The 18629-nt window shown below is 36.7% G+C and overlaps 1 protein-coding gene and 1 long non-coding RNA gene across 3 annotated transcripts in view; one reads left to right on the forward strand and one right to left on the reverse strand.

Annotated features, from left to right (window-relative positions):
• The window catches only part of LOC122994224, an 11830-nt gene extending 10062 nt beyond the window's left edge, over positions 1 to 1768 (forward strand). The window contains exon 3 of the long non-coding RNA XR_006406533.1: positions 1659 to 1768. This is a non-coding gene — a long non-coding RNA (uncharacterized LOC122994224). The remainder of the gene's footprint in view (positions 1 to 1658) is intronic.
• The window catches only part of LOC122994221 (macrophage mannose receptor 1-like), a 19971-nt gene extending 1679 nt beyond the window's left edge, over positions 1 to 18292 (reverse strand). For both annotated transcript variants that reach the window (XM_044368800.1, XM_044368799.1), the window contains exons 1-28: positions 18116 to 18292; positions 17030 to 17386; positions 16384 to 16548; positions 16117 to 16272; positions 15782 to 15904; positions 14688 to 14825; positions 14394 to 14573; positions 13231 to 13385; positions 12452 to 12565; positions 11366 to 11481; positions 11053 to 11201; positions 10769 to 10968; positions 8330 to 8445; positions 8061 to 8130; positions 7791 to 7938; positions 7535 to 7570; positions 6415 to 6578; positions 6229 to 6296; positions 5477 to 5577; positions 5120 to 5262; positions 4772 to 4877; positions 4053 to 4180; positions 3882 to 3923; positions 3671 to 3718; positions 2889 to 2985; positions 1364 to 1596; positions 530 to 695; positions 4 to 171 (exon numbers count right to left, since the gene is read on the reverse strand). In XM_044368800.1, coding sequence (XP_044224735.1) covers positions 4 to 171; positions 530 to 695; positions 1364 to 1596; positions 2889 to 2985; positions 3671 to 3718; positions 3882 to 3923; positions 4053 to 4180; positions 4772 to 4877; positions 5120 to 5262; positions 5477 to 5577; positions 6229 to 6296; positions 6415 to 6578; positions 7535 to 7570; positions 7791 to 7938; positions 8061 to 8130; positions 8330 to 8445; positions 10769 to 10968; positions 11053 to 11201; positions 11366 to 11481; positions 12452 to 12565; positions 13231 to 13385; positions 14394 to 14573; positions 14688 to 14825; positions 15782 to 15904; positions 16117 to 16272; positions 16384 to 16548; positions 17030 to 17386; positions 18116 to 18188 — 3760 coding nt within the window. In that variant the 5' untranslated portion in view covers positions 18189 to 18292. The remainder of the gene's footprint in view (positions 1 to 3; positions 172 to 529; positions 696 to 1363; positions 1597 to 2888; positions 2986 to 3670; positions 3719 to 3881; positions 3924 to 4052; positions 4181 to 4771; positions 4878 to 5119; positions 5263 to 5476; positions 5578 to 6228; positions 6297 to 6414; positions 6579 to 7534; positions 7571 to 7790; positions 7939 to 8060; positions 8131 to 8329; positions 8446 to 10768; positions 10969 to 11052; positions 11202 to 11365; positions 11482 to 12451; positions 12566 to 13230; positions 13386 to 14393; positions 14574 to 14687; positions 14826 to 15781; positions 15905 to 16116; positions 16273 to 16383; positions 16549 to 17029; positions 17387 to 18115) is intronic.
• Positions 18293 to 18629: the final 337 nt, after the last annotated feature.

The following is an 18629-nucleotide window of genomic DNA, read 5'->3' on the forward strand; positions in this document are numbered from 1 at the left end:
TACCATGTGTTACACAGCTATGAGCTGCATCTGCCCACTCTTTTTCTTCTGCGAAAAATATATAACAATAACCTTTAAATGGTAGCCAGACACGATTCTGGTCTGTGTGCAGTGATATTGGGTTTTCGGGGCAAACTCCTGGAAAAGCACTGGACTCCGTTGGTGGCACATCTGTTAACAAGAGAAAGTAATCACACTGGGATCAACTAGTTGCATCATTTCATACTTTCAAATCCAGTGCATTGAAATAGGCACTTGCAGTATTTGATAATTTTTTTATAAGAGAAAACTGTCACATTTAAAAGAATACAATAGTAAAAACATATAACAGTAAAAGCGTACAATCTATATAAATTACATTTTCTGAACAGTAAGTAACATTAACTTGTAATTAATGTGTAAATCAGTGTTCCAAACAGAAAAAGATTGGATGTATTCCAATGTTTACAAGATAAAAACGTAATGTTGAAACATATTGGCATTTAGGATGAATTATATTAATTTATTTAAAGCCTTGTACTGGTTGTACCTGTAGACTTCATGCAAACACTGTTCATGGTCTGATTGCAGTAAGCTGTCTTCCATTTTCCATCCACATCAATGTACACACATGGTCGGTCACTGCTTGGTTCTCCGCTACCCCACTGAGTAAAGCTCATGGGCCAGCCATCAATATATCTGAAATACCCATTGGTCTGGAAGCAAAGATTGGTCAAATTACATTCAGCCTTATTATACAACCATTAGATGTTGCAAAGACATTTAGACATTCACTTCAGGGTGAATTGTAATAATTTTGGTAATCCTTCAACTTGTGTGAAGTGTTTATTTGTCTAGGGACAAGTATAGCATGAATTAATGCCACATACCAGAGCATGTATAGCCTAAGCTAATTTGTATGCCTGTCCCGAGATGATTATTCCTGCTAAACATCACAATGTTAACAGTGTCATTGTGATGTGTCAACTGTTCCTAAGGAAAGCCTGGCAAAGCTGCTAGCATGGCTGTAGACTCTTATCTTGAAAAGAAAATCTCATCACTGTGTTCCTTTAATTTGTAATCAGTTTCTTGGCAACGCTGCTAAAATGTTGTGAGATTTTCTACTGTAATAGTTGGCACCTATGGGTCTAATTATATCAGTATGTATATCAATGCTGTTTCATGACAGTTTTATGCTACTTGTCATGTGTTTTCATAATTACAGTAACATATTTTAAGGTAAAAAGCTTCCATGGAACAAGTCATTGTGGCCAGTAGTAAAGAGCATTTTTGGTTTGAATTTTTACAGTAGTCAGTAGTTAAAAAAAGGGGTTTGTCGTGTTATTTTGCTATGTGCTGCTTGAGAGGCTCTCAACCCTGTTACCTCGTTTTTGTTCAGTCCAATCCACAGAGGAGCTTGGAGATTCAATGCCATCAGCTCAGCATAGGTCTGGATCCACTCATTTTTCAAGTTAGCAAGTTTGGCTCCATCTCCTTCACAGTGCTCCTTGGCTTCACCCCAGGTCATTTTTTGACTAACAACCTTGATGGACTCATTAACCATTTTGACGTAGTCAGGAGAAGTTGTTGAGTCAGGGGAGTCTGGCAAAGCTTTGTCTGTTTGAGGTGAGAAAATTGATAAGAAACAAAAATTTGAGGTCAAGAGCTCTGTGGTATAGATGCTTAAAGGTCCACTGTGTAGAATTTAGCTGCATCCAGCAGAACAGACTTGGCAAAAATGGAATATAATATTCATGAGTATGTTTTCATCAGTGTATAATCACTTGAAAATAAGAATTGTTGTGTTTTTGTTACCTTAGAATGAGCCCTTTATATCTACATAGGGAGTGAGTCCCCTTCCACAGACCCTGCCATGTATTTTAGTAGTACTTATTTTTTTGTTAATAATAAAATCAGCATTATTTGTTGTAAATTGACCCACTACACTCCAGATATTACACACATTTTTCTTCAAAATATAGGATAAGAAAGTTGTATGCTCCTCAAGTTGTTCCCGTCACTTTAGTCTCTCAGGTCTATCCAAATAGAAGTAATGTCTGAATAAATTATCAGTTCCACTGGAACATGCATCTCAATGATTTGTTGTTACACATTTCAGTTCAAAGTGATGATAATTGGTGTGTTCACAGACAATTGTTCACAATTGTTACACTCTGCACCTCAGCCCGTCTGAACTTGGAAAAACAAAACAAAAAAAACCTGCTGTTCCTTCGCTTGAAAATCACAAATTTTACATCAGAGGAAGCTAAGACGAAAAGTTAGCATGAGAAAAGGCATGTGTGGTGTGAGATCTGTGTCAATTGTGTGAGTCTCACGGTGAAACCTTTGTGTTTGAAGAGACCTATGTTTAAATTACAACATGTCTTGAATTTTTAATTTTGAAATGCTGACTGAATCACAGTTTTGATCATTGGGAAATATTGATTACAATACTGAAAATTCACTAGATTAAAAAGAAGTCAAAAAATACTATGCTGCAGCTCAGATATTTGTTGATTTTTATTTTTTTATGCCATGGGTAATGTATATTAAATTATATTTTGGAGAGCAAGCAAAGAGAAAGAGTCTGACCAGGTGCTGTTGAATTTTGTTGGTTCAATACAGCCTTCTGTTTCAACAAGACTATCCAGCTCACACAGGTGTATTGTCTTTGGCTAATTAGACTCACACACTGGAAGATGCTACAGCTCAGCTGGTAGAGCAGTTGATTAGGAAATAGGAATTGATAAGGGATTTCAAATAACTTTGATATACAACCAAATGACTTACTACTGTACATTAAGAAACACAAAATAAATACTTATACAAAATATGCCAGTTCTTGCCTAATAAAAATATTTTAGACCATAGAGAGTGTATCATAGAGAAAGGTCAGAAGATGGGCTTACCAACATTTCGATGACAGACAAATCCATTGGTGTCATTGCAGGACTTTGGTATCCATTTCCCAATACCAAGCACAGGACTGGTATTGATCACAACACACTGGGGAAGCACAGAGAGAGAATAATGAAGAAAAGAGAAAACTTTGTCAGGATCCATGGAGCATTATACAGCATACTTCTAGTAGCAATAACAAGATATTCTTGTTTACTGAAAGTCTATTATTATCCCATAGAGTAAAAAAAGAGTCTTGATGTTCAATTTTAGGGCCTGCTGCACAGCAACTTTTGAATTGGTAAAAAATGCATTGTGTGTTTGTACTTGTTGTAACATACAGTAGTGGATGAGCTTTAACATGGCAGTTTACAACCTGTTTACTCTGGTTAAAAGCCTGGCAGCTGAGTATTATCAGAATCTAATCACAACTTACCTCATGTGGAAGGATCGTTTAAAATCTACTGTCTATTAAAGACCATAACAAATGTGTGAATGTTATGATGCCAGAGATGTGACTGTAATTTTCCAGCAACATCTGCTGACTGATTCCCTTGGTCTACTCCACCATAAAAAGATCATGAAAAACGTTATCAACAAAAAATGCATTTGTCTACCAAGAGGCGGTCAGCTAATGAATGCCTCCTCTGTTGACTAAGGCAGTAATATAACCCTAATATTTACTATTATTTACTTTTACTATTTACTATTATTACTTTTATAACCCTAATATATAACCCAGTACATTTATCTTAAAATAAGTGGAATTGCACTTTACAATTAAATTTCTTACCTTTTCTCCATTAAAGACAATCCTAGTATCTCCAAAATGTTCAAAAATCTGCAGTGTAAACCCAGAGATTCAAAGTTTTAATTAGTAAATAAAAATGTGGATATAAACAGTACAAGTGCATTTAAATGCTCACAGTAGTGAATATAGATTGTGCCTACTCCATATATAGCCCATAAGGTGATCATGTAAAGGTAAAGTTTGAACATGTTACCGCAATCCATTTCCTCCTTAGATGGTAGATCCGGTGGCGTCTCTAACATGGAGAAACACACAATGGAGAAAGAAAGTTTCACATTTTTATACACACACAAATTATCAGGAGTGCTACACACAATCAGCTCGCTTCACATTATTAAATATAATTCTGATTGTTTCCACTTACTCTAAAAGCAAAGTTGAAATACGGCCGTGGTTGCCCATCAGTCCAGTAAAATTCACCACCATATAAATTATGAAGTCCAATCCAAAGGTCTGTAGTGGGTGTGTCAGCCATTTGAGTCATCAAAAACACTGAAGATTAAACAGATAACAGTGATTTAAGGTTCAGATCTTTGCATGAAAGTTTGTGCTGTTTCAGTGGCTCTTTGTTTTTCCTGTACTCTTGGAGTTACATTATAGACTGTTTTTTCAGGTCTTGATTGACAACAAAAATCAGTGACATTCACAGCTAACCCCATCAGTAAGAGCACAGAGCTCTGGCAATGGATGGCAGTGTTGATTGGTCACGTATTTGGCTCATTCAAACCAGATTAGTCTGGTTTGGTGAGCAGCACCTCTACAGGCCACTAGCAGAGCTTTTGACAACATTAGTCACTTAACTTGAGCGTTTTAAAGCTTTCTTTCCCCAATTTAACATTTTGTAATATGAAAACACATCAGAGGAGATAATAATCATGGAATTTCCGGCCTCTAAACCATCACAAGCCTACTATTTAAATTAGTCATCTCACGTACAAAAGAAATGCAACATAAATAAAAAGTATCCAATGTAGGCATAGCTACCAATGCTTTTGTCAGCTGCCATCTCAGGGATCTGCCATACTTTAAATAAATTACCACGCAACCATAATCTTAATCTTACTGGAAAATTGTGAAACAAACCTTCCACATGTCTTGAGGAAATAGAAGCCAAATTTCCACCTATTTCTTGGCATTGTTTCCTCGCTCCATCCCATGTGACTTTCTGACTGTTAATGATGTTGTAACACTAGTGGTGAGACATGATAAGTTGATTAACAACTCCTGAAAATATACCAAATACAGCAACCCAAACATTGTCCTAGTTAGTACATACAAGTAGAAATGTACATACGTTTCAAATTATACTCTAAAAGATCAATATTTAGAAGACATTGCAAGCATGGAGAATTTAATTCTGTTTAGTCTGTTTTATTCCCATTCCTTCATCACAACCTGTTTGTGAAGGTTAATATAGGTTATAAAGATTACCTTAGAGTGAAATTTTTTCCATTGGGGTGGACAGCCACCTTTGAGAGGCTCTGGGGGTGCCGCAGTGGTGTTGGCAGGATGTGAGCCAGTACGTTTACAAATGGAAGCGAAGTCATGCCCACAATTATAATCATGCCAGAATCCTGTGAACCAATCCAGGATATTAAAATCAACATTTCAGCAACTACAACTTGTATTTTTTTATTAACATTTAATATTGGGTTAATGCTTTGTTAAAATTTTCATTTGCATGTACAGTCAGTAACAGTCAAAAGTTGCCTTGAATGAGAAAGTGTGTCCAAACTTGTGACTGGTACTGTATGTTAGTGAGGATAAATCATATTTTAGTTTACTCACCACTATAATAAGTCATGATGGCACAGTTCTCATCATAATTCTTGAAATTAGGCTGACCTTCTTCCCACCTTTGAAACAACGCTTGAGAACCATCCATCCACCTAAATGTAGCACAAGCCAATCAATTGAAATTATGTCACAAAAACAACTCATTGTGAAAATATTACTGGTGTAATGACTACTAGTAATTTAAATATAAAGGCTGAAAGGTATCATGTTTGTTCTGCTTCAAGGTTCAAATCTCAAAAACAAATTACAAATTGGCTAGATAGTGAAACAAAATAAGGAACAATTTTATGTTTTGACCAGTAACGCTGCCATTAGTCTGTACTGTGCAGAATAAAAGCATTTTCCATCAGATCCTTGATGAAACACACATCTATCTGTGACACATCTGATTTTCATTTCCATGAGGTGATTTTTTAATTTTTTTGTCAGTTTCAATTTCAGCTGTCATTCTCAAGTAAAGTTGATAATGAAGACATGCAAACTGGAAGCACTGAGTAACTCCAAAAAAATTAATGCTATAACAGCCAAAGGCACTTAGATCACATGATATAGAATAAACTAAAATTTACGCATAAATAAAGTGATGATAGAAATGGAAATTCTTCAGTGGTAATATTGTAATAGAAAAAAAAAAGAAGAAAAAAAGACAAGACTGAGAAAATATTTTCACAGATCCTTAGACTTAACAGAAATCCGCTCTAGTATTTTTCTGTATATTTTTTCTGTATATAATTCATACTCACTGGAACGTTCCATCAAGCTCCACTGTCAGGCCTATCCAGAAATTAGTTTCATGTCTGGACTTATGGATCTACACATAAAGATGGGTAAAACCAGAGCAGTACTTATATTTCAGTTTGTGCTGTACTGTAGTTAAATGCAATTGTGTTAAACAATACAAGTAATGTAGTATAAATGTAACTGCTTACCTGTTTCCACAAAAAGAGTCTTTCCTCTTCACTGTTGATAGTTACCAAGTCACCATGCCTCTGTTGGCAGAAGTGACGAGCGTCTTCCATGGCATTTGATAATGTATTAATATAATACTGATTCCCGTTCCATTCAAGCCACCCATCTGAGGTCCTATTAACATCTGCAAAGATGTGATAAATCGTCAGTAGATTTCAGTCGCTTTCTGTATGGAGTGTGATGGCTGTTTTAATTCAAAGAAATGCAGCAAGTGTGCAACTCTAAAAATAAATCAAATGAGGTCCACTCCACAGAGAAATAACAGCTAAATGTTACAAGGTCCTTATACTTAAACACTGTTGCTAAAATGACACATAAGTATTGATTTTTATCTTGTCAGTTTCAATGCTATAAGCCTGGGCAACTAAACTTAAAACTATCTTCATGGCTTTTTTATAACTTGAGTAAACTGATCATATGCTTTAGAGAGAGCCATCTTAAATTAAAGTGATCATGAAATAGAAACAGTAAATGTTAAAGAAGGATGGAATATAAAAACAAAGGTAAAGTTGAAAGGCTTTTTTTTAACATAATGACATTTGATTTAAAAGAAAGAATAATGAAATACAATTTAGATATTCAAGTCCAACTGAAATCACATAATTCATCTTTTCACACAGACATAAAATTTGTAAAATTGAAAGGTTGCTTAGTAGCTCATTCAGTAAGACCAGGTGCAATGCAAGATGCTTGTAGATAAAAAGTAGACATTGGCTGGAAAGTTCAAAGTCTGAGGCTTTTTGTTTTGTGTTTCAGGCTGTTGTTTGGTTGTTAGTCAGTGTCACTGTCAGCCAATGACAGAACGGTGATGGCTACTGCTTTATGCTAATACAGCTTAAGAATTTATCTGATAAACTATATGCAAAACAATTGTAAATGTAAACAGAGAAACCACTGGCACTGTTACTGAAATATAAACAAACATGGGGTGTTGTAATGAAACCAAAACATATAAAATATGATTTTTTTCCCCCCGTATGGGTACCGATTTTTTTCTCAAAAGAGAATGCGATACATGTAATTTAGAAAATTATATCTGTATGATGTGAAGAGAAAAAAACAACACAATGGCCCACTTACCAGGAGCAGGAGAGGGTGGAGTCGCTGGAGTCACTCCTGTAAGGACATAGACAGAAGATAATTACACTCAGAACACTGAATGGAGCACTGGGGTGGTTGTGGATCCGAGTTGAAAATGTGTACACCCATATAAATGTGAAGATGATATTGTTGAAAAAAAATGAGTTTGCTCGCTTCAGCAAAGGGTACATGCTTTTCTTTGAAATCTTGCCAAACAAAAAAAGACAAAACATTTAGACTGAGACCAGTTTTTTACCTGCACGGATCTGACACAGAAATCCATTTATCTTTTCACAGTGCACATCGTTCCAAAAACCGCTCCTATACCATGGATACATTTCAGCACAAGATTCCACGCTATTTTTATTGTTTGGTTCTCCATCCTCCCAGTGTTGAAAGTTTACCTGTAAAAAAAGCAAACCACAATAGCATGCAATGACTAATGGATTTATTATCATTCCATTGAGTTGCATTAACTAAAACTGACTTGCTCAATCACTGTAAAAAGAGAAAACTGTTAACTCACAGGGGATCCATCGCTCCATACGTAACCAGTGATTGGGTCAGGGGCGTTAAGTCCAATCCAGACTGTATAGCTATAATGCACAAATTAAGGTTTTAATATTCAATCTGTGTACATGTTTTAAGAGAAAACATTTGCCTATTTTTTTGTACTGTTAATGTACTGTACACTAACAAGACTTTCTGCCAGTGATCAGGCTTACAACCTTGTATTAATTCTGACAAACAGGAAGAATTTACAGCATCTCATCCTGTTTGTAGGTCATACTGTACCGATTTTTCCATTGCATCTCATCAGCTCTGTGGATGCTGAGCAGGTCTCCTCCGATGGCCCTGCAGTAATCTCTGGCCTCATACCAGGTCCTTCTTAAGGAAGACGCTGTAAACAACTTTAAACATAAGGGAAAAAGTTCAAGATTAAAAGTGTGACGGTGGCACTATACCCAATGCATTATTAAAACAGTGCTTAAAGTTCTCAGGCACCATGCCTGATGTCAGGCATACAACAGTTTTAAATTCATATACTACTTAATTCAGTACATTGTACACATTTCCCCTTGGATAACTTTTCAGGCTCACAAATCTTTTCTTTAATCATTAATCCCTGTTAAAGCAACATGTAAATGAATGCCAACATACAATGTCTTTTGTGTCTTTGCATAGTGTACTGTATTTATACCTTTTACAGTAGTTTTCAGTGTTTTGTGCATGACTAATAGCATAAGCATGTATACATGTCTAAACAGTGTACTCAAATTCTCAGTGTCACCATAGCTAAATAATCATGCACACTTTACATGTCACATGTAGAGATGTGCTGGTATACTGTTTTTACTACATATCGTGGTGAAACATGCTGATATCAATACAGTCAACCATTTCCATTACCGTGGTTAGCGTTGATTAGTGTTCAGAGGACACTGTGAACACAGAGCAGTGTTCCTGCCTTCATTAGTAATTTCATTTTGTTTAGCCACAAGGAAGGAGATTTCTACTGGTTAAACAGGGACAGAATAACCACACCACAGAGAACCAGGCTCCTGTCTGTCAAGATCCAGCTACTTTCTATGCTAAAGTGATCTTTAGGGATTTTATTGATACTACTACTCTTATCGATACTCCTTATTGGTCCGGTTCTTTATCAATACTCTTATCAATTCTATTTCACTACTTAAGAATTGCTTTTTAAAAATATATTATTTTAAAAAAGAATAACTTAAGAACAGGATTAGAAATGATTTACAATTGTTGAACAGGTGGTTTGATAAAGTACTCTTACTGGCTTTTTACTCACAAAGGTTTTATTGCACTAACAGTAACGAGTATAGTTGTTGTCAACTTGAGTAAAATGTTATCTTTCATTTCACCTCATTCACCACATAGTGTTGGGAATTCCCACTCTTTTTAGTGAGCCAGATTGGTTCTTCATTTAGTATCACTTCTGGCTTTTACAATTCAGCCAAAATTAGCAATGTTTTGACCTATGATTGGTATGTGTGCACATATATCACTTAAATTATTAATTGTAATTACACTAAAACTTATCATTTCCAGAATACCACAATTTACATTATGTTTGGTATAAAAAAACTTAAATAATGTCTATGTCTATTGAACGTTTTATTTATATTGAACTATCCAAATCAGTGTCAGGCCAGTGTTAAAAATACTAGATGAAATGGGTAAATCAAAGAGAAATCAACACAGGGCGGCTACAGTCCCTTCGAACTGTCAGCGCCTACACCTGGTTTTAACCTGGTGATATGATCTCTGTCTGTCATCACATGTGATTGTTCGCACACACGTACACATCAACACAACGTTCAGTCAATGCATGGAGTGTGCTTGGCCGAGCAATGTGGCGAAAAGATTATCCTATTATTCTGTCTTGGTTAATTTAAAAAAAGAAGAAAGAAAGAAAGAAAAAGTTCCACTTCCAATTCAGAACCGGATTTCGGGCGGCATCCCTACTGTAGTTAGCTGTCAGTCCACTGAAGTGAGGCTAGCTTACAGGTGTTCATAACATTCAGTGAGAGAGAGAGTTTCATCGCACATGAAGATCGCATGTCACGTTTTTCCTCTGCTGGTGTTTGTTAGTGGATGTGGAGAAAATGTGAGAAGGTATATTTACAAATTTCTCTCCCTTTTAAAAATGAATTCAACTGTTACCACCCAGCAGATAACACTTACTATAAAGTAATCCAGTCCAGAAATTAATCCATTAATTTCATCAGGAAAAATGTATTCATCTTCAAAATATGAATGGTCGCATAGAAACTAAGAGATGCTGAGCTGCATCTACTTAAAATGATTTCCAATCAGCGGTCTTAAACTTAGTTTTGTTTAAAGTGTTTAAAGTGTTTTTGATATTATTTCTTATGCTGAGTCAAAAAAAGCTGTTCCCATTTGCTCACTACTAGATCCAGTCAGCTGCTCGAAGTGGAGAGAGTGTGTGTGGTTTGCTTTCGTCATGATTATTATGTACAATGTGAACGCTGATATAAGGGAAACACTGACTAATGTTTTTAGATTTAGGTGTGTTGCTGCAACTGTGGTTGTGTTTTGTTTTGTTTTAGGTCTGTTTTCTACTCCAGTGTGTGAGAGGGCTTGACATAAAACTTCGTCCATGGACTTTTTTTTCATCGAGTGATTACCAGTGATTGCAAGATTTCCCAAGGTTAGCTGTGTCGGATCTTTTTCATGTGGCTGTACCTTATAGCAGTAGTTTCTTGATGCCACTCGAGACCAGCCATCTGCACACTGGGGAGGGAGAACAGTTGGCGGGGCACTGGTTGTAACTGCCCCCTCTGCCAGGTGTTTGCAGATGTATTTCTCCTTGTTGGTGCAGGGCAACACATCCCACAGTCCGGCAAAAATCCCAGTTTTCATGGCAACACAGCCATGTTGGTGACCTTGCATAGTAGAGGGACAAATTGTGAAATGTCAGTTGTTACTTTCTGACACATCTTACAGATGGAGTTAAAATTTCTCAGTACCTGGCATTTCAGCATTCCAGTGAGTAAATCTCACTGAGTCTGTGTTGGTCCACACAAATACATCAATGTTTTTCTGGTTTGAGAGCCCCAGCCAGAAATGTTTCTCTGGTCTCAACCCCACCAAGCTGACAAGGAATGCATTATCCACCCTGGAAATATTTACACAAGTAGGATCATAGGATTTCTCAGATCAGTGAGTAATGTACAGTAATAAAAGTGTATTCATTGTTTTTGTAAATCCAATTACGCACTCAAGTTTAGTGTAGTTTTCTTACATATAGCATGCTCAGAATATTAAATAAAATGTTCTTACCCATTTGAAACATCAGCCAAGTAAGAGTCTGAACTCTTGCAGTCATCTTTAGCTTCATCAAATGTCTTTGTCTCTGTCCCTACAAAGTAGCAGTATGAGCCATGTCTTTTCCACCCCTGGTTAGTAAAAACAATTTGAATTTGAGTCATTAGGTTGAGTATTTGACAGCTTTGAGATGTCTGTCACTTTCCAGCATGTAAGTTGTTTTGCAATGAAACCTGTTCACATGGTGCGTTTTCATGACCCTAAATTGTGAATAACAGAACCTTCCTGCTTCTCAATCCAAAGACTAAAGTAAGTGGCTTGACTGTCTCTTTGTTGAAAATTTTTAGTCAGAAATCATGTCAAAGTGATTTTTATATGTATAATCCCTCCACCAGAGCTCGCCAAGGAACTTCCTTCCAGGGAAACAAAAAGAAAGTATTCTGTACTAAATAGACTTTTACTTTGAAAGATACTGACTCGTTTTGGCTACTAAGACTCCTCAGTCTTCATATTAGCTTCATATGTACTTTGTGTACTTTGTACACAATGAGGGCAGTAGATTTTGGTCCCCATCTCTTAGAGTGTATTTGCATTCTGGTGGAATACCTTCAGGGTCAGTATGTAGAGTAGGAATTGTTACAGCGATCAAGCCCCTTTCCTACATATGATAATGGCACATCAGTATTGTGTTGAGATAGGCTTGAAAAAACTTGAACCTATCCTTTAATATCTTGTCTTATTGAAAGGAAGCTTTTGTTTACATTGCATCCCTTTTAAATTATAGGCCTGTTTGGGGTTGGTATGGAGAAGTTGGTTCAGATCATATGTTCATTTCTTTTAAATGAGTATTTTGCTTACTCAACAACTTTACCAAAAATCTAGTATAAAAGAAAGAATAGGAATGTAATCAAACAGTTGGAGCCAACTTTCAGTACTTGACTATTGATACTGTACTTAGTTGTATGGACACAAATTAGCAGAAAGTATTGAGGTACAATATCTAGCCCTGTATGATAATACTTCAAGTTTAAGTGAATAAGCCATTTTAAACAAGAGACAGAAATGTGTTTTAATGAATTAGAGAAGGTAAACACCACTCACGGTTTTGCAGCCTATATTCTGCTCCACTTCATCTCCAGAGGGTTCAGAGGCACTCGTCTTCATACAAATGAAGCCATGTTTCTCCTCACACACACGGGCAGCCCAGTTTCCATTCTGCAACAAAGACGTTGTTTTAGAAATGTTTTTGTATTAAGAGACAGGGTATGGATGGATATACTTATTACAATGTGTGTTGTCAAATAAATAGTCTGAATTCTGTAAAAATGTATTATCATAGAATCAATCATATACTCTACACAATTTATACAGGTAAATTGAATTTAACCAACACTATTTGTCCAGAACTATGTGGACACCCATCATTGTACCCATATATGATTGTAGAACATCTAAATCCAAAACCAAAGGCATTACTCTGTTGCCATAACACCTTCTACTGGGAATCTGGCTGCAGGGATTTTCTCCCATTCAGCTAGGAGAGCATTAGAGAAATCGGGCACTCATGTTAGGAGATGAGGCCAGGGCTCTGTGCAGGCCGGTCAAGGTCTTCCACACCAAACTTGGAAAACCATCTATTTGTACATGGGGCATTGTCCTGTTGAAACAGCCCCCACACCAAAGGTACACAAAAGTACATGAACAGTGGTGTCCATATATGGCAAAATAGTGTACATACTGTGAATTAAACTGTGCCTTGTAGATGCACTGGCAAATTTGGCTGGCTAAAGCAGGGTAGTTTTCATCACTGGACAAATTATTGTGGATTATTTTACAAGCTGGTAATATTTTCACCATCATGCCCACAGGCTGCTCCTTACCTCTCCCCTTATGAGGACACAGTCTTCTTGGTCTGTAGAGATAGATGGTTTCCCAAACTCCCAGGTGGTGAAGCTGACAGTAGAGTGGTCACTCCAGTCAAAGAGCCCCTCTGTCTTCTTGTCATTCAGCCCAATCCAGAGCTCATCATTGGAGGCTGCAGACATGGTCAGAAAACAAAATCTTTCTGTATTTTGCTTACTCAAACCTAAAATATGCAAGTTCTGGAAATCAAGCTAGCACTTGCATGAGACCCACGAGCAAAAAACAAATCCGCTCCTAGCTCCCCTCCCTCTCCCAGCTCCGTTGTGCTCTGCCCAGCCCTTCACCTGCATCCTCATGATCGCACTCAACTGATGTATTGATTTCTCCTCCATGAATGGAAGTAATTGACCTCTTCGATTCGACTAATGCTGTAAGTAAGCCACAATGTCGTCTTCCAGCAGCTAATGATAGCTTGGAACCGCAGAGGAGTGGTTGGTCAGAAATGCATTCACATATTGAGTGACAGCCGTTGGCTTCAACCCTTGACTTTGGCCTTCTCTGATAAGTAACAAGGGCAAGGCTCTTGAATGGAGAATATCTCTGTACTGCTGCCAGGCTGTTCAATGAGTCTGGGGTCACAAACACCTATGATAGCACTTCTCCACATCAAGATATGCTTTGGATAATATTTCATAAAAAAAATATAATAAAAAACATACTTTAATTCACAACACAACATGATTAAAAACAAGTGTTGACCATGCTTCAGAAAGGAGAGACAAAGTAAAGTCGATCCAGGGTTTTCCTAAGCAGATGATAGCAAAGGCAGGCCACCTTTCTTGATATACGGACCACCTCTGCTAACATTATCTCAATTTTTTACAAGTGCGGGAAAGTAGAAGTAAAGGGCTCAATCAATTACTAGCATGTGAGGATGCATAAGGAAAAACCCACAGCACAAGAAGAGGGGCACTACCCATTAAACACTAGGCTGAAGTTGGACATGCATTTTACCTATATCACATACAAGTTAATTCAAATTTAGATAATGCCCAGCTAAGTGTATATTTTATAATTAATGAGGGAAACCCTGCTACCACATATAAATTAAAGAACATCTATGTTTGTTGTAAAGACTGATTCTTTTGAGCTACACTTTGTTTTTATGGTCGTCACATACCGTATCCAAGTTGAGAGATGACAAAGCTTTGGTCCTCCACATTGCTGATGCTCACTAGGTCCCCTCCTTCTTTGCGGCACTCTCTCTGAGCATCAGACCAACTTTTCTTAGTACGATCGAGGTGGAAACAGTGGCCATTGTAAGGGATCCAAGGGCTTGAACAAAATCCTGTCTTAACAGCTGATCATGAAAAGAACAAACAAACATAGGGACTTAATCTTACAGTCATCCAAAGACAGTATAGTCATACATTAACCAAAGGACAGCTTCGCTGAAATACATATTTTTCTTTACCTTCGGTAGGACGTGCCATGACCCCTTTACTGTAGCAAATGTACCCCAGTTTCTTGCTGCACGGTGAACTTTGCCAGGAGTACTGTACATCACCATTTGCAATTGCACAGCTGTGTCCTGGACTTGGAAGTGGATTTCCTGAAACAAGATGATGGCTAAAGTTGATGATGCACATGTTGGTCTAGTAAACAGCCCCAGTTCTCAAAAGTGTCTGAGTCTTCAGATTCACTCAAATTTCAGTTGTAAACCTAATCAAATTATAATGCTTTCAAATGACATCATCATAGATTCAGCACCACTGCAGGCCTGAATGAGAATTGTAATACATATAGAAAGGTTAGTGGTAACAACAGTGAAAAGAAGAATATTAGTAGAAATAGAGGATGTGGTAAAAAAAAAGAAGAAACATGACTTAAATCAAGTTTGAGTTGTATGTATGTGCATGCATGTCATAATCACCAATGAATAAATACATACAGTAAAACTTGAAAATAAAATATATTTTATTATTTATTATTATTTCTTCTTCTTATTATTATTATTATTATTTTTTTTTTTTTTTTTTTGAAAAAAAATATTTGTAAAATGATGTTTATGGAAATTAATGTTAAGAAGAAACTGGAATCAGTTGATGAAGAGCTGGACTGACTTCATCAGGTAAGTTGTTTTATGGTCCTCCTGATTTCTTGCAGAACAACAGAGTCATCCTGATCTTGAAAATGAGTTGGCATAGTACATTGCGGATACAATAGACTTTTTTTTCTCAAAACTATGAAGCTCTAAAATAAACTACAATACAGGAAGTTTCATTGGAAACGCAGGTGGTGTAATTACAACCATGTGGTTTGAAATGTGATGTCATTTTGTTTGTCATAATGATCAAATTTGACAAACAGCAGGGGTGCTGTCCTTTTGGCAAATTCAGTAACTGTATCTTACAGTAAGTCTAAACTGCTGAACAGTCAGAAATTTTCAGACTCCAGAAATATCTGCAGTGTCGCTGGGTGTGGATGAGGTAGAAACGAAAGAGAAAGACAGATGGCATAGATCGTAGATAATGTTTTTATCAGAATGAAAGAGGAGAGAAAACATACCTGAGTCCCAATTCAGATAACGGTAAGGACTTCCATCAGACCACTGCCAGCCATGTTCTGGATCAAGGATCAGCCCAGTCCAAAGCTTGTTTCCCTGTTCCAAGCCAGCTTGGCTTAGTAGTGCTACATGTGTGTGTGTGGCATAGGACACAAACATGGTAACATAATAGTTGAGCTTTTTATTTTTAGATGTTGATTAAACTGTTGATTTTACTGGATCACTTTTTTTCAAATTCTGAATAATGAGAATCCTTGATGGTTAAACATCAAACACCGCTCAGCCCAGATACATGCTCCCTTCATCAAAACATTCAGTAGAGTCAGTGGCACCTTACCTGTGATATAAGCATGCTCATTAGGATCGGTGATACTGAGCAGGGAGGCAACCTGTTGTTTGCAGCTGGCTTCAGCCTGGGGCCAAGTCAGTGCTGAATGTGTGTTGAGCTGGTAAGACACTCCTGTTGTTGGGTGTTTATGCCAGTCTGATTTTGCTGTAAATTATACATACAAAAGTATGGAAATGTATTTCAAAATGTAAACATTTCTCCATGTAACCTCAAGTTAAGTGTAATAAAACTATAGGTCTTACAGGCAGTACTCACTATTAACTGGGCATTTGCCCCAGAGTTCATGGTCATATTTTGTTTCAGTTGCACACCAAAGTTCTGAGAAATCAACCTTGGTGCAATCTGAGTACCACTCGTTTTTGTACAGAAAGGGAAACATGCAGAGTCCACCATGTGCATTTCCTCCAATGGTGTAAAGTTCTGAAAGGCCAAAATAAGCAGAAATGAACAAACCAAAGAATAGCTTGATAGGTTTGAAAACATCTGTACTGTAGTAATTCACTTTTTTATAATGACTGAAAATCATTAAAATGTAAGTCTAAATACAAATAAGTCTTTTATCATTTCAACAGCACTGCTTTCTAGGATACACAAGGAACTTCCTTCAAAAAAGAAGAAAAAATATAAATCTGAATCATAATTTCACTATAAATTTGTCAAAAAAAGAAATTATGTAGCACATGTACAGTAATTTACAGTGCATGAGTAGCTGTTAACCAGCTTGCCCTCCTGTTGGGTAAAGCTAGACTATAAGTAAGTAAGTAAAAAAATATTATTTGACTCTACACCTTTAAAACATCATCTCTTAAATAATAATTTTCCTCATTTCAGTTTCATACTTTAAATTCTATGAAAATGATTTTGAATTAGTGTGGACAAACATTGAGTTTTTATGCTTTACCTCTGTATGTTCTTGTGCAAGCACCGCTGGATGTCCCTGAAATTGTGAGGGGGGTATTGGGTCCAATGGTTTTGGTGAGAATTGCTGTGTTATCTGCAGTGAGCTCGATGTAAAGTTCATGGCCTTTGAGAGCGAGCACTGTTTCATTCTTGCATTCCCACTTTTGGAAATCACTTTTTTCATCACATTCGTAGAGACTTATTTCACTTCCCACACTTTTCCCTTGGACTCCCAGGCACTTTTCCACCCAGGGAACCAGAAGTCGGTCACCAGTTGTCCAGCGTGTGTCAATGCACGTGTCATATTTTTTAACCAAACAAAAACCAGTGGCCTTGTTAGTAAGTTGAAATGTTGTATCTGTAAAGAAAGATTGGTCAAAAAAATCAGTACACAGTTCTGACTGTGACAGAATGCAGAAGAAATCAGAAAATCCTCTGAACAACTGTTTGTGCAATCTTTCATTGTTTCATAGTTTCAATTGTGTCCAGCTGGATTTATTTTACATTACTGACAATTATTCACAAAATAAACAGAAATTTGATATGTAGGGTTTGGTCTATAAAATGTCAGAAAATGGTGAAAAATGTCGATAACTGTAGCCCAAGGCACAACTTTTTTTCTTTTGTCCTGGCCAACAGTTCATAACCCAAAGCTAGTCAGATTATTATCAAAGAAGACCAAAGGAACTAGAACATATTCACATTTGAAAGGCTGGAAGCAGAGAATTTGGACATTTTTTTATTTAAAAAAAATGACTCAAAACTATTATCATAATGTTGCCGATTAACTTTCTATTGATTGACTAATCGATTAATTGACTAATCATTGCAGCTCTATTAATAAGTGATAATAAATCCTCACAATCATCCTATGTGTGCAAAATATAGATGCAAAAGTTAGAATTACAATCACTTCAATATTGAACTGTAGCAAATTTATAAAAATAGGGTAACACAGGTGATGCATGTTAAAGGACACAACAGTCTAAATAGGTATGTCACGTACATCGCATGATATATCTGTATTGTAATGTTACTTCATTTAAACCTTACAAAAATCTTAAAATTAAAAGTTGGAATACTGTACCATCTGAAGCCAAACACTGGAGTGTTTGGATGAGGAGAATGAAAGCTGCACAGGTCACCTGCATTGTTAGCATTCCTTTGAAATGTCTTCAGCAGACTACAGCAAGGACTTCATCCATGTGTTGTTTGGAGAGACTAACAGTTGTGTGAATGATTTTGGGAATCAGAGAATCTTATAGTACTGATCCATCCGGCAAAGTCATGAGCAACATCAGTTCTCATTCTTATTTCAAGATAAACAGGAAGGGGTAAGTTATAACAACTTCTTTTTTTTATTGAACCGAAGTGCTGACATTCGCACACTGGGCTGTTTTCATTGTCATACCCTTCCCTCTAACTACCTATCAAGGCATATTACATACACATTACTACAGTTCTACAGAAAGAAAGAAAAAAACAAATGATACAAAAGACAGAAAAACAAATTATAAAGAAAAGTCTGCTAGTCCACTAAGAAAGAAAGGTACAAGAAGAAATAATTCAATTGTTATTGAGGAAATATGAAGTAGAACTAT

The sequence above is a fragment of the Thunnus albacares genome, chromosome 12 (assembly GCF_914725855.1).
Source record: "Thunnus albacares chromosome 12, fThuAlb1.1, whole genome shotgun sequence".
Taxonomy (NCBI): domain Eukaryota; kingdom Metazoa; phylum Chordata; class Actinopteri; order Scombriformes; family Scombridae; genus Thunnus; species Thunnus albacares.